This window comes from Marmota marmota, unplaced genomic scaffold, assembly GCF_001458135.2.
Source record: "Marmota marmota marmota unplaced genomic scaffold, marMar, whole genome shotgun sequence".
In the NCBI taxonomy this organism is placed as follows: Eukaryota; Metazoa; Chordata; class Mammalia; order Rodentia; family Sciuridae; genus Marmota; species Marmota marmota.
Window position 1 is genome coordinate 44,142,095 of NW_025999900.1, and position 21,929 is coordinate 44,164,023.

General features: G+C 51.9%; 2 protein-coding genes across 4 annotated transcripts in view; both read right to left on the reverse strand.

Annotated features, from left to right (window-relative positions):
• Window positions 1–1,408: 1,408 nt before the first annotated feature.
• On the reverse strand, window positions 1,409–8,821 carry Ngb (neuroglobin). Its single transcript, XM_048799071.1, has 4 exons — window positions 5,831–8,821; window positions 4,200–4,311; window positions 3,546–3,665; window positions 1,409–2,533 (listed from the first exon to the last, which is right to left on the reverse strand). The coding sequence occupies exons 1-4, from the start codon at window positions 5,917–5,919 to the stop codon at window positions 2,399–2,401; spliced, it is 456 nt and encodes a 151-aa protein (XP_048655028.1). The 5' UTR covers window positions 5,920–8,821; the 3' UTR covers window positions 1,409–2,398.
• A 776-nt stretch (window positions 8,822–9,597) lies between these two features.
• The window catches only part of Pomt2 (protein O-mannosyltransferase 2), a 39,729-nt gene continuing 27,397 nt past the window's right edge, over window positions 9,598–21,929 (reverse strand). For all 3 annotated transcript variants that reach the window (XM_015494313.2, XM_015494308.2, XM_048799063.1), the window contains exons 12-21: window positions 21,093–21,171; window positions 19,450–19,601; window positions 18,912–19,003; window positions 17,922–17,998; window positions 14,809–14,880; window positions 14,442–14,501; window positions 14,241–14,346; window positions 13,125–13,265; window positions 12,830–12,944; window positions 9,598–12,095 (exon numbers count right to left, since the gene is read on the reverse strand). In XM_015494313.2, coding sequence (XP_015349799.1) covers window positions 11,990–12,095; window positions 12,830–12,944; window positions 13,125–13,265; window positions 14,241–14,346; window positions 14,442–14,501; window positions 14,809–14,880; window positions 17,922–17,998; window positions 18,912–19,003; window positions 19,450–19,601; window positions 21,093–21,171 — 1,000 coding nt within the window. In that variant the 3' untranslated portion in view covers window positions 9,598–11,989. The remainder of the gene's footprint in view (window positions 12,096–12,829; window positions 12,945–13,124; window positions 13,266–14,240; window positions 14,347–14,441; window positions 14,502–14,808; window positions 14,881–17,921; window positions 17,999–18,911; window positions 19,004–19,449; window positions 19,602–21,092; window positions 21,172–21,929) is intronic.

Here is a 21,929-nt window from a genome sequence, read left to right on the forward strand (position 1 = left end):
GTCCTTGGACAGCTACTGTGCAATCACTGGAGCTGAGGGTAAGGGACGGACCAGGATGGGGCAGAGAATAAGGAGAGATGTAATTGAATTTTTCCTAGGGGCCAAGGATTCCTAGCTGGATTAGGTGTGGAATCTAAGGGAAAGAAATAAAGATGAACCCCAGTTTCTTGGTAAGCAGTGGTTTATGAGGTAGAGAAGCAGGTAGAAGGAGCAGGTTGGGGTGAGGTGGGAGGGATGCCAAGAGTCCCATTTGGTCGTGTTGCATTTGAGGTGTTCAAGAGGAGGTCGAGGAGGTGGCTGGATAACAGGGTCAAGCTGGAAACATAAAGCTTGGGGTCATCACGTCCTGTCTGGTGGTAGCGCAGGGCACTGGCTGAGACCCTAAGCGAGCAAACACAGGTGAGGAGGTCCGAGGGCTGAGCCAACCCAGGACGTGAAAAAGAGAAACTACAGGGAAGGAGCAGCGGCCAGGACCTGGAGCTCCTGGAGGGACTCAGGAAGCAAGGAGGGGTCCCCAGTCTAGCCACACCCGACTGTAACTCGGGACACAGACCGGTGTAGACAAGCCAGTTACGTGAAGCCATGAAAGAACACGAAGTTGGGTTTTAAAAGTCTTGGGTGGGTTCAGTATGAAAGAACACGAAGTTGGGTTTTAAAAGTCTTGGGTGGGTTCAGTAGCGCACACCTGTAATCCCAGCAGCTTGGGAGGCTAAGGCAGGAGGATCATAAGTTCAAAGCCAGCCTCAGCAAAAGTGAGGCACTAAGCAACTCAGTGAGACCCTGTCTCTAAGTAAAATACAAAATAGGGCTGGGGATGTGGTTTAGTGGTCAAGTGGCCCCGAGTTCAATCCCCAGTAACCCCACCCCCCCAGAAAAAAAGTCTTCATGAGGAAGACAAGAGGCAGGGGGATCTTGAGCACTTAACAGCGCAACAGAAGACACGTTCCTATCTGTTTCTGGTAAAATTCCAAATGGGCGATCCTGATGAGAGGGAACCCTCTCCAAGCAGTGATTCAGGGACCAGACTCCTTTCACCAGGTGGCTCTGTCCCCTTCAGCACATGGTCCTCAAAGTCACTGTGAGGTCTGCTTCGAACTGGCAAGGGTTGACAGAGCAGGAGGAGCACAAGGGGGCTGGGGGGGACACACCAAGAAGGGGTGCAGCCCCACACATTGTTCATTGACAGAGCTGTCCCCTTCCTGCCTGGTTGCAAGGGAGGCTGGGCAGTGTCGCCCAGCTGTAAGCACAGGAGAGACTGGGTTTGGTGGCCTGCCAGTCAGTCTGAAGCCCAAACCAGCAGCTCCATCTCCACCATGGCCTTCCAGCCTCCCCAGCCTCTGCCTTATTTTCCACGATCTCTGGCCTTGGCTCCGCTAACCACGCCCCCCCCCCCCCCCCGCCCAGGACATGCTAGGTCCCATGCCCTGCAGCTGCATTTAGAGCAGGCAGGGCCCAAGAAGAGACCAGTCCCTGAAGGTTAGACAGGCAAACAGGACATGTTTATTCCTCGAAGTTTACAGGACCACAGCAGAGAGCAAAAGGGTCGTAGAGGTGGCCGGCAGCGGGCCCTTCCCGCTGCTTCCTCTTCCACCCACCTGCCCAAGTCCTGGCACTCCACGGGCATTAAATATGGCAGCTGTGGGGCCCCAGCCCGAGCAGGTGAGCAGAAAGGAGGTGGGGAGATATGGCGGCCCTGCTGAAGCTGGGTGTTGAGGAAAAGCCACTGTGACTCGGTGGCCCCTCCTCCTTGACCTTCCCAGCCCCTCCCAGTCCTGTTCCCTGATGCTGTTCCCTGCAGCATCAGGGAGTTCCCACCAGGAGTGCCCAGGGAGGGCCCGATGTTCTGCCAAAGGAAAACTACTCTCTCTGGGGGTATCTGAGCAGTTGAGAGCCAGAGGAGCCCCAGGGTGGAGCAGGCACCCCCCTTCCCAAGGCACCCACTACTTGCTCCACTGCTGGGACACATCTGTCCCTAAGTCTGAAACAAACACCCGAGGCAGGCAGGAGAGCAGCACAGGCCTGGGCAGCAGGGGGCGGTGCTGGAGCCCAGCCACTTGTCCTAGGAAGGGCGACACAGAGAGGAGCCCCCGGCTCTCGGAGCTCCTTCCCAGCCCCACGCCACTTCTGCCCCCCAAACTCTCTCCTTCTCATGGGGCAAGAGGGGGGTGCCAGGGAGGTCAAAAGGCAGGCAGGGAGGAGGCTGCGGGGAGGAGGGGAACCCAGAAGCCTCTTCCTGCTGTGCATTTGGGAAGGGGGGACCCGCTCCTGCCCCATCACCCCTCCAGTATGGCCAAGGGGACAAGGACCGAGATGCAGGGAGGCCTGGAGGAGCCAGGGCTACAGTGGACACAGACCAACAGGCAGAGAGCTGGGGCTGCCTCTGAGCAGGGGGCTCCTTTTACTCGCCGTCCCAGCCCCGGCTCATGGCCGCCACCACAAGCCCGTAGAGCTGGCTCCAGGCGGCCCGCATGGCCGGTGTGAAGGCCGGGCCCAGGCACTTCTCCAGCATGTAGAGCAGGGACTCACCCACCGTCTGCAGAGGCAAGGGGCGCCTAGTCATTCCAAAAGGCAGGAAGGCACTGATCCATTGCACAGATGAGAAAACCAGGCCAAGGACTGGGAAGGGTTCCTGGCCTCCTTCTCTCCTGCACGGGGCTGATGCTTCTTAAGGAGGGTCCTATCCCAGTCCTTGGGAACCACATTGTGTCCACCTTCTCCCCAAATATGACACATTACAGCAAATAGAACCTTCCACTCCAGTCCCAGCTTTGCAACCACTCACAAGAGGATCAAGGCATTTCCTGGCTCTGAACCGACCAAATCATTGCCCCTGAGCCTCAGTTTTCCTCCCCCGCAAGGCAGCAGTCATAGAGTTAAGGGTCTAGGCTGCGGAGCCAGATAGACCTGCGTCCAGATTCTGACCACCACTGAAGAGCTGGCTGACCCTGAGCGAGTTGCATAACCTCTCTCAGCCTCAGTCTATATCAATTAAACAGGCAAAGTAAAGTCCAAGTCCTGGGCTTGTTGGGAGATTCAGTGGGATAATCTATAAAAAGCACAGTATTTGCAAACACTAAGCCTTTGGCCATATGATGCTCTCATTTGTTATTATTAATCAAATACGGTTTATTACTCACAGGCCAGCTTGGACCTACCAGCCTCTTCTGAACGCCCAGCTGGATGCCAGATGTGGGTGATTCCAACCACACCATGTGGATCAGAACTGCCTACTTGAGCTCTACCCTAAGAAATTAGAAATCGTTGCTTTAAGCCAATACTTTTTGGGGTGGTTTGATACCCAGCAGTGGAATGCTGAACCAACCAAACATGCCCAAAAGCTTCTAAACTTTATAGTTCTAAAAAGAAAAGAAAACTGTATCAGAGAAGAGAACTTGGAGGCTCAGAGAGGTCAAGCCAGCGTCCGAGTCACACAGCAGATAATAACTGATGTGGGCCACCAGAACTGGTCATCTGAACGGAAGGGCATGGGTGGAGAGAACAGGTGCTAGGGGAGGACTGGAAAGAGGAAGAGCCCCTTTACCCACCGAGAAGGAGCTGAGCTTCACGCCCACTGCCCGGTGCTTCCTGCCCAGGCCAGCAAGGTAGTCCTCCAGGGACGACAGGTCCTCCACATTGGTCACTGCAGTGTCAATCACGAACATCACCTGCCAAGGCAGAGACAGCAGTGACAGAGAGGCCCGAGCAACCCTACTGCACATGACCACAACCCAGAACCCGGGGTCCCAACCAGAGGGCAGTGAGGGCTGCAGGGCCTCGGTTTTCCAGGACCAGGGGGACCTGGCAGCCTGTGTCCACGTCAGCAGGCACTCAGCGGGTGGGTACACCCCTGAAGGAAGTCCTCCTCCTCCTCCAAGGATCTCAAGTCCCTAACGTGCCTGCTGGACGGTGCTGTCTGCCCAGGCCGAGGAGAAACTGAGGCCCCTGTGAGGAGCCTTTAGGAAACCCCAACCCGGTTTCCATGGGCAGGAGTGCGCCAGTCCCCCTGATGGGGCGGGGTGGACAAGGTCAAGGGCAATGACAGGCTGGGACCAGCTGGCTAAGCACAGGGTCAGGGAGGAGGGGAGCCATCACAGCAGTCAGATCAAGCCCAGGCGGAAGTCTTCCTCCCTGTCCCAAGCCCCTCCTCCTCTGCTGGATCCTGGTGGCCACTGAGGCCCCCCCCCTGCCCCACCCCTCACCTTCCTGATGTGGTCCAGGAACTCCGGGGAGGACAGGCAGTCCTCCGGGCTAGAGAACTGGAGGCCGTTGTACTGGAAGAGGGGCAGGAGCTCGGGCTCCAGGGCAAACAGCCTGCGGGGGGAGGGGAAGGGGGTCAGGGGAACAGGGGTCAGGCGTCGGGTGTGTCCAGCAAGCACCAGTGACCTTGCTGGCCGGCAGTGAAGCTGAGCTTCAGTGGTGGCCACCAACCACAGCATACCCTCCCTCCTGGCACTGCCAGCCTTGCCAATGCCCTCCTCACCTCTTCCCAGACCCTGAAGGGCATCCCTGAGAGGACAGTAGTCCCCAGACCTCTTACACTACCTGGCATACAGTGGCCCCTCCATAAATATTAAGGAGGAGGTTTGGAACAGGAAGGCATCCTCAAGTAAGAAACCTGGAGCTACCTTGAGGAGGGGACCTCCCCCCACCCCTGCTCTTGGGTTAGGACTTCTCAGTCTCATCATGTCTGAGGAAGCTCTGAGTACCAATGATTCTAGCAAAAACAAAATCCTTACGCTTATGGAACACTGAGTACTTCACAGGTGGTTGACTTGTAATTTTGTATCCCTCATAATTTTAAGCAGTGAGTGCCTTAGACCAATTCTACAAAGGAGGAAACAGAATCCCAGAGAGGCTAAGCAACCTGCTAAAAGTCACACAGCTTGAAAGTAGTGGAGCCACAGCAGATGCCAGCGGGGGGAAAAAATGATCTTGGGGAAATCCAGGAGGCACAACCAGAAGCTATCAGCCTTATTCTGGAGGGTTCGTGCTTTTGTGTAATTCTTGCAGCTCTGTTATGTATTGACTGCGTCTGAGGGGGTTGGAAGTGGGTTGCAAAACTTGGTCAGAAGTTTTGGGCTGGCCTAGGAAGCCAAGTTTCCTGAAAAACCCGGATGTAGAGAGTGTGGCCCCACTGGTGATGGCAGAGGGGTTCCAGAGAGAGACCCAAGGTGAGGCTGAAAATTAGCTTTCCCTGCCCTGTAGGACCTGCACACCCCCTACTCTTCTTCCTGGTGGTAAGACTTGGGTGTTTGTCACCCCTACTCTGGAGGTTTTCGGGTCCTAACCTGGTCCTTTCCCAGAAGGGTTTATCCTGCCGGTTGCTGGGAGTGCGCACTCCTGGGGCCCCGTTGCAGGAAGGAGCTTGCCCTGCCTGCCAGGCGCCTGGCACACCCTACCACACCGGCCTTCGGGATGCTCCAGTCTCCTCCTACCGACGGCGGTAAGCACCCCTGCTGTCCCCACCCAAGAAACACTCAGGAAGTGCAGGGTCGAGGAGGGGGGCACAGCGCGGGACCAGCTTCCGCCCACCCAGGTGTAACCAGAGAGATTCGAGTGAAGGATCCCACCTGTCGCCAGCGAGGCCAGCTGAGAGCAGGGTGTGCTGCACTGGCTCCTAAGATGCGCCCAGCCCCAGAGAAGAGCAGAAAAGGGTGCGCCACCCGTCGCCGAGCGCTGCGCTCCTCTGGCGCACATCTGGCAGGCCCCCCAGAGCCACCGCAGTGGGCCGGTTTTTCCTCCTCCGATCCCATCGCAGCTGCCTTGAAATCGCTCCTGGCGCTGCACCCCTTCGCCCACCCGCACCCCCGGGCGCTCCGGCAGCCCTCACCTGGCGAACAGGACTGTGCCATGCTCCAGCGGGCTGCGGCTCACCGCCCTCCAGCTTTGCCGGATCAGCTCGGGCTCTGGGCGCTCCATGCTTTCTCCGGGACGCGAGGCGCAGCGCTGGGACCCTCGGGGCTCGGGCGCCGTCACCGCACGTGCCACGCCATCTCCGCGGCCACGCGGGCCCCTGCGCCTACGGCCCCTTGCCTCTGCCGGGCTGGGCCCAACAGCCGCTCCTCGCCTGGCCCGGAGCCAAGAGAAGATGCCCGCAGCCCGCCAAAGGTGGAAGCGCCCCCGGTGTCAGTCCTGCTGGCGCTTCCGGGGACCCCGCTGGGCTGCTGCGCCCAGCACCCTGCAGCTCTAGAGCCGCCCTTTAAAGCAACCGCGGCCCGGTCCCCCTCCTGTCCAGCAGGGCGCACACTCCCTCTGCCACCGCCTTGGCCAGGGACGACCTGGAGGCCTTGGGAATGTCCAGGTTTAGAGCCGAGCAAATCATTCAGGCTCTCTTGGCCTCAGCTTGTCACTCGGAAACTAGTGAGACTAGTTACTACATAGGGCGAGGAGCCCCAAAAAGACTGCGTTGAATTTGATTCTTCCTCTTAGTAAGACGCAGCTTGTGGCCACCTCTCCAACAAGCCCCATTCCAACACGGCCTGGAGACTGGATTTGTTGCTTTCTGAGCACATGGTCTTTGCTCAAATCGTGCCCATTTACTGTTTCTTTCTGTCAGGATGTGGAGCCAGTGCGCACCAGGTCATCTACCTTATGACTAGGCTGTCTGGTTGTCCAAGTTCTGAGTCTGACAGGGGCACCTTGGGGACTACTAGAGCTTTCAGCTTAGGAGTAGACCACAGCCATTTCCATCCAGACCCAGATTTTCCTGAGACCCCCATTTCTGGAAATCTGTGAGTTGTGTTTGCAATCGCAGCCAGGGCATTAGACGCGTTACAGATGTGGAAGGGGTTCAGCTCTACCATTCATTCCATGGCTCCATGGATTATTAAAAATCATGACTTTACTTTTTTTTTTTTTTTTTTACGAATAGTACTAGTCCAGGTCAAACACTCATGCCAACCCCTCAAGGTGTGCCCTGGCCACCTGTCCAAACCAAACTTTTCAACCATGAAAATTCCTTAAGCTGCCCAGACCCAGCAGCCTAGGTTAGGGAGAACAGGCCTATTTTCATCCTCATCTTACTTTTCATAAATTTTGAGTATCTGAGCTGCTCTCCTCTCACTCTGCCCCCATCTCTGGGCCTTAGTTCCAGCGGCTGTACCATAGGGGGGTTGGGTGGCAAGGTCTCCAGAGGCCACCTCCTTTGATCCCATGGATCCCAGACAGTTTCGAAGATTAGTTATGAACAGGTTATGGCTTCATGGCCAGCCCTATGCTAGACATGAGTGCTAAAAACTTCTAAAACTTCTAATCCTGAATCAGGACTAAGGGACTAGGACTAGTCCTGATCCAGGCCAAGCCCCATGAGGCCATCTGGCTGCTCCCCCTCCTCCAGGGCAGAGTTTGGGTACACACTCTTCCCCATCTTCCCAGTATCTCCCTGCGCAGGAGCAGGAGAGTAAGGCTTTGGGGCAGCCTGGAGTCCTAAAGAGTTTGAGAGGTCCCCACGCAAGAGTACAAAGGGACTAAGGCTGAAGGAAGAAGGAACCAAATTTCCAACCTGGGATCCCATAGCTCTGTAGGAACAGAAAACCATGTGGAAAGGCCACATGAGACTTTGGTGACCTTTGCCCTTTAGTGCTCAGATGCCTGGTGCTCTGTGAAGGCACCTGCTCTACCCAGTTTGCACTCCCTATCAACAGTCCACCCTTCTCCCTTGGATAGGGTCAGCAGTCTGAGGAGCTCACAGGAGCTACTGGCCTTAGCGGGGAAATGGTAGAGTGGGCTCAAACCCACGGCTCTCCTCTGCTTTCCTAGAGCCATAAGGCAGGGAAGAGGGCCAAGTGTACTCCAATCTCTGCTTCCCTTGGAGAAGGGCCTGAGAATCAGGTGTGGCTGAAGGAGCCCAAGTGACGTGTCCCATCCAGGACATGTAGTGACTAAACTCTCTTCTGAGGGGCTGGAACTCTCCTCCCTGCGGGGCACCTGCGGAGATGCACATAGGCTGTAGCCTGGATGAGCCTTCAAGTGCTTTTCTTCAGCCAGCACTGTCGCTCAGAGCAATGTATCATTAGTAACAGCAAAGTGCTAGTTTTGAGCACCAGTGACACTGTGCTCGTTAACTCTGCATTCAACAGTCGATGAAGCCAGTTGAGGAAAGGAGGCAAAGAGGTTAAGTAACCAGCCTGAGGTCACATAGTAGACAAGTGATGGGGCCAGCACTTGACCACAGGGGGACCCCCAGCCCATCCTCTCCACTGTTCCCTCACCAAGACCAAGAGCAGTGTCCATGGTTCAGACCAAGTCAAAGCCACTGGGTCTGGGTCAGAGGTGTGCTAGAATCAGCTCTGACAGGGCTTAGAAAGCCAGATGCCTACATCTCTTTCCAACTTCTCATTCAGTTGGTAGCTTGAAATAGGCCGATGTGGGAGAATTGGAAATTGGCAAATGTTACAATCAGGGCTTCTCGTAGCTCAGAGAAAACTTGCTGTTAAACATCTACCACCACTGGTCTGGGCACACCTGGGGAACCAGGAGAAACCTGTTCCAAGCAGAGCTGCAGATGCGCTACACAGAACGTACACAGGAATGCACCGAGTGGGGACACCTCACCTCAGGGCATCCAGCGCTGCCAGAGGGCTCTCAGGAGGTGCTGCCAGTCCAGGCTGGAGAAGCCAAGAATGCCCAATTTGGTGCTAATCCTGCCTCTACTATTTCCTAGCTGTAGGACCTCAAGCAGGGAATTTAATCTCTCCCAGGTAGAATGGAGACAAGAACACCATTGACTTCACCAGGCCTTTAAGAGGAATCAATGTCACAGGTGTGTCAAAATTCCATGAACTGGCTGGGCGTGGTGGGGCACGCCTGTAATCCCAGCAGCTCAGGAAGCTGAGGCAGGAGGAGCAGAGCCAGCCTCGGCAAAAGCAAGGTGTAAACAACTCAGTGAGACCCTGTCTCTAAATAAAATGCAAGTAAGGGCTGAGGTTGTAGCTCATGGTTAAGCACCCCTGGGTTCAATCCTTGGTACCAAAAAATAAAATAAAAAATCCATAAACTAAGCTGTGCCATTCTAAGTATTGAATCTGTTTCTGATCTGTCTGTCCCGGGCATTTTCCATCTCCTGAGGATCTGCACGACCTGCCCTCCTCCCCAGCCTGCCTCCAACCACTCTTGGTCCTGAGGGGAGCAGTCAGAAGAAACCAGAAGACCCCCAACTTCCCCCATGTGGTAACACTCCCTCCTATCTCCTCCAACACATAAGTCAACTCCCTCATGTCATTCCAGAAGACAAGACCCCATCAGGACAGAGCCTCTGTTAAGAAAATGGCAAATTGCTACAATACTGGGCCACTCAGAAGGGGACAAAGGGCTATACTGTCTGGGCAGTCAAACAAGAAAAAAATACAAGGTCAGCTTCCTACTTATCTTAGAATACGTAAACTTAAATATCCAACATTATTCAAGTAATTATGTACCGGGGAAGGCCCAAGTGCCCTGGCTGGCCAGAGCCTCTGCTGGGACGAGAAGGGCCTCAGACATGACAACGTTGAGATGGTTCTTGCCCTCCACACCTTCTTCTCTTCTTAAGGAGGCCTTTCTGGCAGCCAGAGGGAAAGTCAGGTTCAGTTAAATACAAGAACGACAAGCAACATGGCATTCAGAACAAGAGCTATTTATTACAAAAGGAACCGCTTACGGTTCCACTTTTCTTTCTTTTTTTTTTTTTTTTATTTAAATAAAAGGTGGCTCAAGATGCTGGCTCCAGGTTGGGCTTACTGACAAATGTCTCCTCCTCCACCTGCAGCCTGTGAGATATGTCACCTTTCTGCCAGTTCCCAAGGCTGCAGCCCACATTCAGAGCAGCACCTGACGGTCTCTTCCCCCAGCACCTTCCAAACAGCACCTGAGCCCCTTGCAGCTGTACCACTCCATGTGGCCTTGTCCCCAGAGAAGTGTTTGCCAGCATGAGTGTGGAGAAAAAGGAGTGGGAGTGAGCCCTCTTTCTTCCATCCTTGGAAAGCAGCGCAAGAGACTGAGGGAACTTTTGTCCCCAGTGTGACCAAATTAGGAGGGAGGGTGGGTGGGTGCTAGCTGAGCTCTCTCCTCGCTTCCCCTCACCCAGAGGTCACCCTATTGGCTTCTTCAAATGCCTCCCTTCCAACAAGTTCTTCTTGGGAAATGAGAAGGCAAAAGGGAAAAGAAGCCACCTCCTGGATGTCATCATGGGTCACCATCTTGGCTAAGAGCCAACAGATTCCTGCATCCAAACCTCTGAGACCCCATCCAGATGGTGCCCACACCCAGCTCAGGAGAAGCCAACTCCACCTGTGAGGAGGAGGGCGCAAGGGCCAGAGCTCATCCATTCTGCTCTCCTTCCCTGGCAGAAATGCAATTTAGCAGGCGACCCAGACTCTGCACGCAGGCCACACTTCCTGCTGGGGAGTCAAAAGGGCTGCAGCCGTGGGAGAGGGAGGTCATGGGGCCTCAGATCTAATTAGCCCTCTGCCTTGCTTTCCACGTGGCTGCATTTCCTCTATTAACATTAATGATGCTTGGTCTGAACGTCCACGCATGGCCCAGAAACTTCCCTCCCTACCACTCAAGAGGTAGCACAGTCTGTCCCTGAGACCAATTTCCAGTCTCCGTGGCAACCATCTCCTGAAGATGCTTTAAAGAGCTCTGACCCTGTCAGAGTTGTTGGGAACTACTGCAAGGGAAGATGAAACGTGGCAGAGATTCATCATTAAACCCTGAAACATCAAACTCCTCTGAGACAAAATAAACATTTTTGTCTTGTACTGAGAGGAGGGAGGCAGGCTGAAGGGCTGGCCTTGGGTTGGTTTGGTTCTGACCCAAAAGTTTTCCTAATCCCTCTGGGGAGACAAGTGGAAGGAGAGGCTCTGAGCTCCTCAGCTGTGCTTCAAAGTGGTAGACGCTGGAGCCGTTGTGCATCTGCAGGAGTTCTGGGTTTGGGGATAGGAGATCAGTGAAGCAGTGAACAGGAAAAGGGAAGCACCAATAGCCAAAGAGGGTATCAACAGGGGAGGACTGGAGAGGCCAAGAGGTCCAGCAGGAATGGGAACGTCATGGTCCGGATGGGCCAGAGCACCCCCTGCCCTGGCACAGAGCCACAGACCCTGCTCTCCCTTTATCTGTCTTAGCAGTTATGAAGGGTTCCCAAGGGCTTTCCCGGTGATCAGGAGAGAGCGGCTGTCCTGGTCCTTGTGGCCAAGTCAGATATAGAAGGAAAGGGACAGACAGTGAGAAGGACCCTCTGGAGTACAGGCCAAGGGACATGGAGCTGCCAAGGACAGGGTGGGGTTCTTCCCATCAACCTCAGTGTGACATTCCCAGAGAAAGGGGAACAGGGCTGAAGCCCAGTGCCATGCACACTGCAGGCAGAAGTTCAGCCACCTGTGGTCACAGAGGACACTCAAGGAGGCAGCAGGGAGCAGGCCCTCCAGTGCAGGACACTTGCTCTCTTCAGCTGGACTTGTTTGCTTATGGGAAGGAGGGTAGTGCGGCTTCAACGGTCCCATCTGCTATGCCCCTGGTGACATCCCCAGGGGTCAGTCCCTGAGGCCCTCTTGCAGGTCAGAGGCTTTCTAAGGGATCTTAGAAACCCAAACCAAACCAAATCCAATGTGAACAAATACCAGAAAATATTACTGTAGCCCTGGACTATTTCTTAAGAGTTTATGACTCTCAGCTGTCCACAGTTACACGGTCCATATTCCACAGGGATTTGGACAAGTGTGCATGTCACACACACACTCCCACACTCACACCCACCCTCATGCATGCTCATCCTCCCTTGTGTTGCACACTTGGGGAACTGGGCCTAGGAGACACTGTCCTCTGTAGTGCTGTAGACAGGCTGTGGCTCATTTTAGTGTTGAGTTTAATCCGGATTCACTCGGTCCTGGCAGGCAGCAGAACTCTCCAGGCTCCTGAGGCAGTGCTCCCGCAGCCGAAGGGTCCAGGGACTGGCTCACAGCTGGTGTCCCCAGGAAGTTCCTGGATCCAGGCTGGGGTCCTTGCAGTGGCCTCAAAAGTCCCATGATTCCAGCCACCTTAGTCCTGCCATTGGACTCTTGGGGTCCTGGGCTAAGGGACCAACCATCCCGTAAGCCAGAGGGTGGAAGAGGTAGAAGCTGTGAGAGAAGCAGAGAGAGGCAGTGGACATCCCAGGCCAAGCTGAGGAGCCTGACGCCAGCTGTTTCTGCTGGAGATCCCGGGTCTCTGCCAACAGCAGTCCTTCTCTCTCAGTACCCCGTCAGTGCGAGCTCACCATACGGGCAAACTCTGGCATGACCTGAGAGCTTAACAACAAGGAAGGAAAGGGCTCTTCCCCACAGGCCTGGGACAGGGACCCAGCTTAGGGTCTGGCTGCGGGATGTGTGGCTCAGAGCAGATGTTAACATGTGTTAACCCTCTGTGGCAGGCATGTGCTTATAGATCACAGGTCCTACTACAACCAGGCAGTGACTCCACAGGGAATCTGTGAGTCTCACCAGGAAGTGGGGAAAGAGGACTTTCCAACCTACTACCTCCTTCCAATGATTCTGAGCTACATCTCCCACATCCCCCTTCCCATTTGCTCCCTTTCTCTCACCCCACCAAGAGCTGTTCAGCAGAGAGACAGGCTGTCCCTTCCAGGAATGCTAGGATTGTGCCAAAGCTGGGAACCACCGGCAAAGGACTGAGTCCCAGCCTCTCCTACCTCACTGCACATCAGACTCACCCAGGGGGGCTTTAGAAATAGTGACCAATTGTCTCACGAACTCTGGGGACAGGACCCAGCCATGGGAACACCTTTTTTAGCATCCCAGGACGTTCTCAGTGCGTCCAGGGCTGAAGCACCAGTAACGCATACAAGTGTGCACACCTGTAGGCAGCTCCCAGGAGCAGGCTCAGGATTCCCAAGGCGTGTACGCCCCTGGCCAGGCAAGAGGAAGCCAAAGCCCAGGCACAGAGCCGCAGGAGGGTGTCCCACAGAATGCCTAGTGGAGAGAAGACAAACTCAGCCCAGCCCAGCAGAGAACAACTTCTGAGGTGCGGCAGGAAGGAACCACCCCACACCAGGGAGCAGAGATCTGCTCAGCTCTGCTGCTCCACAGCAGCCACTCCCCCTTCCCAAACCCCTTCCTTTTCACCCCACAGAGCAGACGGGCAGTGCTGACCTGTCAACATGCTGGAGAAGAGCATGGCTGGGAAGTAGTGGTGGAAGTAGAGGATCCGGCCCATCAGGAAGAATGGGAAGTAATGGAGCACCCACCCGAGCAGCACCTGGCCGCCTCCTCGCAGCAGGATCTTGGTCAGCCCTGGGCCCCAAGCAGCACAGCCCCAGTCAGGAAACAGGGAGGGCAGACAGCCTGGGCACAGTCCAGCTCTGCCCTCCTCGCCCTGTGACTCTGAATAAGTACAGTGCCTCACCAGGCCTTCCCTCAGGTGCAGCAACCCAAACAACCTGATGGCGGCCAGAGAGAGGAGCAACTGGGTCGAGAGCCCTGGCCAGAGCCCAGCCTGGAAAGGCCTTGGCACCACGGCAGGGGCACGGCATGCCAGCAGGGGGCCTGATCTGGTGTCTGGGCAGGAGGGAACCTGGCTCTAAAAATACCCAATCTTGTCCACCTACAGACCCAATCCTCCCCTCCCTGCCTCCACAGCCACAGACCCTTGCAGCAGCAAACAGGGATGGAAGTGAGGGTAGAGAGCAGGATGGTACCTGACACCATAACTGTTGGGAGAGGGAGGTGCAGGGTGAAAGGGCCTGTGTGGTGTCTCGGATGCTGAGGTCCATGCCTGACAGCTAAGGCAACCAGGAGCAGCACCAGGACAGGAACCCACTGCCGGCCTATCTGAGGTACGGCAGAAAGGAGCCACCCCACGCCAGGGAGCAGAGACCCCACTAGAGGACAGGGCCACGGAGCAAGGAGGGGCAGAGCAGAGAAGATGGGCAGCTTTCGCTACAGCATAGGGGTAAAATGAAGGCTCTGAAGTTGGACTGCTAGGGTTTGAACCTCAGCACTCTTATTCCTGGGGCAAGTTCCCTAATCTCACTATGCCTCAGTTTCCTAATCCATAGAATGGGGTAATAATACACTACACCCCAGAGTGTTGGGAGGATACAGTGTTGAAACGGCAGTGGGTGTCTGGTGACTAGGCTTTCAAAAAACAAGAAGGGAAAGCATGAGTGGTGAGGGTAAGGGACACCCCCCGCACCCAGCAGGCAGGCCCTCTAGCATGCAGGCTGCTACTAGCTGCTAGGTGGGGCAGGGAGAACCCAGCAACCTGACCTTCCACCTCAGCAGGCAGCTGTGCCCCTCTCTGTATGGCGATGGCAGCAATGCTCCCTGAGAGGAGGTAGAGGGCAATGCTCACCAGATTCAGCCACCAGATCACCTGCATGGAGATGAAAACCAGAGGATGAGAGGAAAGGAGCAGCTCTCCACAGGCAAGTGTAGGAGGCCCTGAGCCAAGAACATCTGGGCACTCACCGGATTGCCAAGCAGATAGACCCGGAAGTCTGTGTCATTTGCCCCTGAGAAGCGTAGGCCCTGTGGAACAGAGCACAGCTTGCTGATCCAGAGCCCAGCTAATCCCCAGCCACCCATTCGAGGGCGGAGAAGACTCTTCACCCTTCACAGACAGGTAGCCCAGACAGGAGTTCAGAACATGCAAATTCCACCCGAGTTCCCTGGGGAGCTGGAGTCAGCATCAGGGCAGAAAACGGAGCCCAGCTCTGGTCCGCGCATCCCAGGAGAGGCCTCCCTGTGCCACCCCAGCACACCCTAGCCCTGTGCAATCTTCACGAGTCTCTTTCTGGGCTCCATTTCCTGGAGGAGCTCCAGCCATGGGCCATACCTGGTAGTTGATGGGCCAATGCCAGGGTTTGGATGTGAACTCATTGTCCTTGGGTTTAAGGCCATTGTTCCCCTGCAGGAAGGTAGCAAAGAAAAGCTGGTCAATAAGGAGATCTGGAAGGCTGAGAGAAATATGAGGCTCAGCTATCTTAGATATAAGCCAAGTGTCAAGAGCAATCCTCCCTCTCTCCTCTCCCTCCCATGCAGGGAAGAGTCAGGTGCCCACCTGCAGCCACTGTCCACTGCCTACAATAACTGCCATAATATTCTTCCCCGAATAAACAAGCTCCACTTGCCATCAGAGGCCATCAGACCCTCTACGCTAGAGAGAAAGAAGGGGAAGAGGAATGAGGGACTTGTTTCCATTAGGCGCAAAAAACACACCCGTTGCCAAGTCAAGGACAGTGTCAGGAGGGCAGGTTGGGGAATATAAATCAGAGCTTATTTATTCAATTTCAAACAGAAAAGCAGAGACTCTGAGGCGTGTCTGGACCTGGAAAAGGTTCTTTTAGCCTAGTGTTTCCCACCGTCTTTTCACCCCTCACCACCAGGAGCCTTTTTAGACATTTTCCCCCAAATGCACCCCACGATATTTTAATAGTTTAGCCATACTGTACGTCTGTTTATGTGCTACTATATCAATACCTGGGCTCTGTACAGAAAAATGGCAAGACTCTCCTTTCCTCTCCAAGCTGATATTTTATCTACTGGGAGAGAAATCACTCTCAAGTGCACATTTCAGCCTGAAGGACCTAAACTTGGCCTCTCTAATTCAGCAGCCAAGAATATCCAACAACTTGTCCCACCATGGCAGAATCAGGCCTTCACTAAAATGGAAGGGAACAGGGTCAGGACCCTGGACATTAGGCACCAGGGCTGGGCAGCCTCTTTATCAGCACAAACTGAGAAGACACCACAGAAGGGGAGTCAGGCACTCCGACTTAGGTTGGCATTCCAAGTCTTGCCACCCTTGACACTTGGGGCCAGACGAGCCTCTGTCTTGGGAGCTGTCCTGTGCATTCCAGGATGTTCAGCACCCCTGGCCACTACTCACAGGGTGCCAGCAGCACTCCCATATCCCAACCCTCAGTTATGTCTGCCAAAAATTTCTCCTAATGTTGCCAAATATTCACAAGCAGGTTCTGAACTGAGAACCACCAATCTAGCCCAAGAAAGGTCTAGAAGTTCTGGTTCAATGAACTGTCACTCAGAGCCTTACTCATTCAACTCTTTGAGGGCTTGGAAATAGTTTATGAGTCTTCATATGGTGATTAGGTGGCTCCTATAGGGTCAAAGTACCATGGCGGGTGTCAGACCCAAAGAGGCAGCTATCCCACCCCTCAATCACTATGGCCATCTGAAAAGCCTTGAACCCCTGGAGCAGTGACTGAGGAAACTCAGCTCCTTCAGACAGTCAGCTGAGTCCCAAACTCAAACTCAGGAACTCCAGTCAGAACTGTAACTAGTCAAGGGATCCTATTTACTACATCAAACTCAGAGAAATCCGGCTCCTTTACTAAATCAAGAGATGGAAGGAGGGGAAATCTATAACTAACAGAGGTATATATGTTTATAAGTTGTCTTTCATGTTGCAAATCCAGAAGGCTTATCCAGCTAACCTCATCAGATAAGCCAGTCTTCTCCACTCAGATCTCAGCTGACAGAAAACCAGACACACAGACACACACAAACACACACCCCCCCTACAATTTCTGTAGCCTGAACTCACTGTTTTGATCTCTCCCTGACTCTACATTGGTTAAATAAGAGAACTCTCTTGCATCCTTTTTCTTCTTCGATAATGAAAAAATGAATGAAACTTTTTAGACTTCCTCATTTACTCTTAAAATTCTGTCCAGACTTAGACTGATATTCTTACTGACAGGCACATATTTAAAAGAGCTATGTCATCAGGCCACAGTGACAGTTACAAGCAAAGAGTCAGAGAGGAAGTGACCCAGAGATGGCTTAATGTCAACTCATCACCTCTCCATGTGCAAGATGACAAAATCTGAATTTTAAAAGTTTAATCTGGTGAAATAAGTCAACTATGTTTACTGAGCAGTGCTGACATAATCACTTCTGGCAAAGTCCACTTGACAGTGGGTCACAGAGGAAAGATAACAGCCCTATACCTCCCAGCTCAGTGGGTGGCTGAGGACCTGCCATCTCACTTGAGATACGGTGGTTCCTCAGTATCACTCCTGCAGGACTCAGGTTTCTCAGAAACCAGAGCAAGGGGGGGTCTCCCAGGGAGTACCAGAACTGCAGGGAGGTCTCCCCAATTCACAGGGGAAATTTAAGCTAGTGGACAGAATTTTCCCAATTTAAAGATTTCCTCTCTCAATTTTCCTTAAACCTGCTGTCAGCTAGCAATGACAAAGTGCAAATAATGAATCTTAAGAAACCTTAACAAGAGTCAGCCATGCCCCCTAAATAGTTTCTGTCCAGGAATATGAGAGGACTCATGGTTGGAATTATATGCTTAACATCCACAACAAATTCAAATTAGCTATTCATTATAACAGATCCTAATCTCTTATGGAGTGAACTATCAGTGTCTCATGATCTTCAACCAAGAGACTGTGGCTTTCAGGAGTCCTGCCACTGGTACTGATTTGCAAATCAGTAGAGGGAGAGAAGTATCACAGTAACTGGCACTGACTCTGAAAGCCCACTAGCCTAGCTTTGAAGCCTGGATCCACTTTTGACACAGAGCTCTGTAACATGGACAAGTTCCTTAACCTTTCTAGGTTTCTGTTCCCTCTTGTATAAACTGAGAATGACAATAATCTCCACAGGATTCTAATCAGTTTTAAGTGAGTTAATGTATGTACAGTGCTTAAAATAGTGCCTGGAACATAAGCGCTACACAAGTGCTCCCTGATATTAAGGTTGTTGTCATCACCATCATCACCACCACACCACCTTCCTCATAAGGGAAATGTGATATGTGATAAGGGAAATGCCCCTGAAGATGAAGCAAACCAGTAGATGAAGACACTTTCAAAGTCCTCCACAAGGGGGCAGTGGATCTACATCATGGTTACTGATCTGTGCTCCAAATCTGTGGCTGCTCCAAAGTACTTAGAGAATAAAAAGGGACCACAATACCCGGATCATGACCATGTGGGACTCCAGCAAGATCTCAGGAAAACTGGGCTGCAGCACATCCAGGCTGATATTTGGCACTAGGAAGAAAAACACATTTTCTCTTCACTGTCCATCCACGGTGTCCACATTCCCATTAGGAAACTGCAGCCTTCTTGACAAGCTGACAAGTAGGTGACAGTGTTAAGGATCATTTATTCAGCTTACTTTGAGCATGCATGAGGCATTCTGAGAAATACAAAGGAAAAGAACCACAAGGCCCGCTTCTGTGGTGTTCCAACAGCTCTCGGCGCGCCACTTCTCAGGACCTCCTGTCAGATCTGGGTGAGGACAGGGCCCAGGTCTGCCTCACTGCCAACAGAGCCACAGGCCCCACACAGTTCCTGGCATACTCAGTAAAGAGCTGCTTCGTGATTCTGATTAGCTAAGGTGGTAAGGATGGGATGGGAAGCACAGGAAGGAGAACTTCAGCACAAGCCTGAAGGGGAGTTCAGGAAACAGACGATGGACCCAAACACTCAGTGAGCTAAGGCTGAAGCTGAAGTGGAGATGACAAATGGAGCTGGGAGCAAAGGTGAGGGACCAGATCAAGGCTGTAGCCAGGGGCTTCTCTCAGTGGCAGGCTGGATGTAGGAGAGGAGGAGCTCTGCCCAGGCAAAATGGGCGAGGACCAGCTGCTCCCAGCCTAGAGGGTGCAGAGGTACTCTCCAGGGACAGAGACAGAAAAGCCCAGAGGGAGACAGAAAAGCCCAGAGGGAGACAGAGGGTTCTGCAGGAAGTCACTGGTCACCTTAGGGAGAGGAGTTTAAGGAGGAAATGGATGAGAAGAAAAAGGAGTTAGAAGGATTGGTATTCACAACTCTCAGGAAGACACTCCAGTGAAAAAGGAAGAAGTGGCAACAATAAGATGAAACGGTTGCAGAATCTATGAAGGTTCATTTCTCTGTAAGGTAACTGTTCATTCAGAGCCAGCTGGGAAGTTACCTCACTCACATTTGGGATTGATATGGTCCTCCACATTCCAGATGGAGTTGAGGGTGTCTTTTAGATATGGTGTGCAGGTAACTTCCAGCTGCTCCCAGCCCCTGTGAAGAGTAGTCAAAGATGTCTACTTTGACTACAAAATACCCTCACCCCTCACCCTACCCCAGAGCACATCCACTGCTCTTAAACCCGTGGAACCCCTCTCTTTTCAAGCCAGGGGCCATTATTTTCTCAATCTTACACTTTCATATTCCACAACCCTCCTAGGACTGGGCTAGGACATATTTTATGAAAAGATAGACCCAGAGAGTTATTATCACAAGCCAGATGTACAGATGTTCAGCTGTCAGAGCACATAAAATACCAAGGCTACCCTGGAGCTCTGTGCTCCGTAGTATACTTGATGCCTCTTCTCCTTCCATCTACAGCAAGGAGAAGCAACCTGAGGCAAACACTGACCATGGGAAATGGAAGCTCTGGCATTCTCCCTGCAGCATAAAAGAAAAAGCCCGAGCTCGATCAGGACTTCAGCACTCTGGAGACTTACCACTTGGGCAGAACCTTTCCTGAGGAGCCCAGGACACAACCTGTGACCAGATGAATGAGGCGAATTCGACTTCTCAGCACTTTTATCCGGTTCCCAAATTTTCTGTTAATAACCTCAATCCGCCAGAAATCATTTGAGTCCCCCGTCCCATTCTGCCACATAAACCAAGAAAAGAATACAAAATAAGATGACTTTAGAGAAGAAGTGTCAGAAAGGGAAATGGCCCCCCTTTAAACTGCCACCATATTACAAAGGTCCAACACCAAATCAGCCTCAGTGACTGAAGCAGGAAAGGGAAAAGGCCATAGAAATATCCCAAGTGACTGACATTGCCTCACACTCATGTGTAAAACTAGAGCAGCATGTTCCACTCCTGGAACCAGAAGTCCAATCCTTCACTTCACAGGGCTAGAGTTTAAGCACTCAATAGATATTTTTGCCCTTAAACCAAATTCAAGACTAAATTTGCCCTGAGCCAACAGAAGTAAATCATAAACCAATTGCATTCATTATCTTGGCACGTGGACAGTCACTCATGTAAGCCAGAAAGGCCTGGCCTGGATGCTGTACCTTGGAAATTAAGATAGTGGCATTTAATTGTCCTCAAGAGATTCCCACAAGAAAAATGATAAGGACAGTCAGAGTTGTGACTAGTACAATGTGGAATGAGCAAGTAGGAGGGTTGGGAAATCCATCTTAATGAACCCATGGAATCTTTACCAAAGCATCAATGATGATGGGAAAAAAATGTAACTCACGGAGCTACCTTTTGTGGGTGGGGGCAGTACTAGGGATTGAACTTCTCTGGCATTGAGCTACACCCTCAGCCCTTTTTATTTTGAGACAGGGCCTTGCTAAATTGCACGGGCTGGCCTTGAACTTGAAACCCTCCTGCCTCGGCCTGCTGTTAATCTGTGGCTCAGATTAAAGGCATGTGACATTACACCTGGCACTCAGAGAACTTTATTAAGTCCATCTCCCTGAGGCAGTTAATATAAAAGCTGTGTGGATAATATCCCTCTGTAGAGCAGGGAAGAGATCCTTAAAAATAAACCCAGTGAGAATTTGGGACCTGAGGTAGGATACCTGAATCATCCCCACTTAATCTACTCCCATTACAATTTTTGTAAAGTGGGGATGTGTGGACAATCAGAGGGCTTTAATAAACTAATTTATTTAGCTTTCTATAACAAACTCTTACTGTTATTCATAAATAACAATGAATCTATATCTAATCATTTCTACGTATGAAAACTTTGCAAGGCTCCTTCTGCTATTCTATACATTGTTGCTAGAAAATCATTTATGAAAAACTCAGTTCATGAGGCCACAGGTAGTTCTTGGCTTCTATGTTTAATGTAATTTTAAGAGACCCAAATAGCATTCATATTTAACATTTACTGTGAATCAGGATATGTAAATGATAGTTATCATATGAGAACAGAATGGAAACAAGCAGACTTCAGAGGCTGCTCTGCTCACAGCAAACCTAGACAAAAAGTTCTCAAATGTTAAGACAGTCCATGCACAGCTGGCAATCCTTAGGAATTCCAGAAGTCTTGGGTGGATGTGTCCTGACAGGCCTCCCTGAGCCAAGCCACACAACTTTTGACATCCTGCTCACACCCCAGCTGCTCACTTACTATGCCATAGCCGGTGACCTGATAGTGCTTCCGGGTCAGGGGGGCCTCATGATAGTGACTGTGCAAGTTCCGAGAGGTCCTAGGAGTGAGAAGAGAGAGAAGAGCTGTTACCTGAAGAGATGGGCAATGTTTCCTCCTTTACTGAGGATATATCTGTGAGGACAGAAAAATTAGCACCTGAACTATTAATTCCAACATATCAGGAATTTGTTGCCCATTCACTCACAAGAAACATCCAGAAAACTGGAGAAGAGGAGCTCAAACTGAGAAGGAGAAATGGTAGGAGCACTGGACTATGTGCCAAGAAAGGAGATAAACTCTGGGTGTCAGCAGGGTAGGTGGTGACTTTCAAACACTTGGTTGTTTTGAAGCACTTAGCCTGCCTGCTTAGGAGGTGGGTCTAGGGAAGAGAAAAATCAACTTGATCTATACATGCCTGAGGTGGGCTACCTGCCCCATCCCCACTTAATCTACTCCCATTACAATTTTTGTAAAGTGGGGATTTGTGGACAATCAGAGGGCTTTAATTAACTAATTTATTTAGCTTTCTATAACAAACTCTTACTGTTATTCATAAGTAACGAATGTTCATTATAAAATTTTTGAAAATTTGCAAAAATAAAATTTATAATCATAAAAATTTAAAGGATGTAAAATCCAACTGACAAGAGAGAAACTACTGGCAATTACTTTCGTGCGTGTGTGTGTGTGTGTGAGTTGTGTGTGTGTGTATGTGTGAGTGTGTGTGTGCGCACGCACGCATGCATGTGTGTATCATCCCTGATTTCTTAAAAATCTATATCTAATCATTTCTATGTATGAAATTTTCACAAGGCT

Coding starts and splice junctions, on each gene's coding strand:
- Ngb (XM_048799071.1), bottom strand. CDS start 5,919: ATGGAGCGCCCAGAGCCCGAGCTGATCCGGCAAAGCTGGAGGGCGGTG. Junction 4,312..5,830: donor GGCACAGTCCTGTTCGCCAG/GTGAGGGCTGCC, acceptor CTCCCCCCGCAG/GCTGTTTGCCCTGGAGCCCG. Junction 2,534..3,545: donor TGAAGCTCAGCTCCTTCTCG/GTGGGTAAAGGG, acceptor TTGCCTCTGCAG/ACGGTGGGTGAGTCCCTGCT.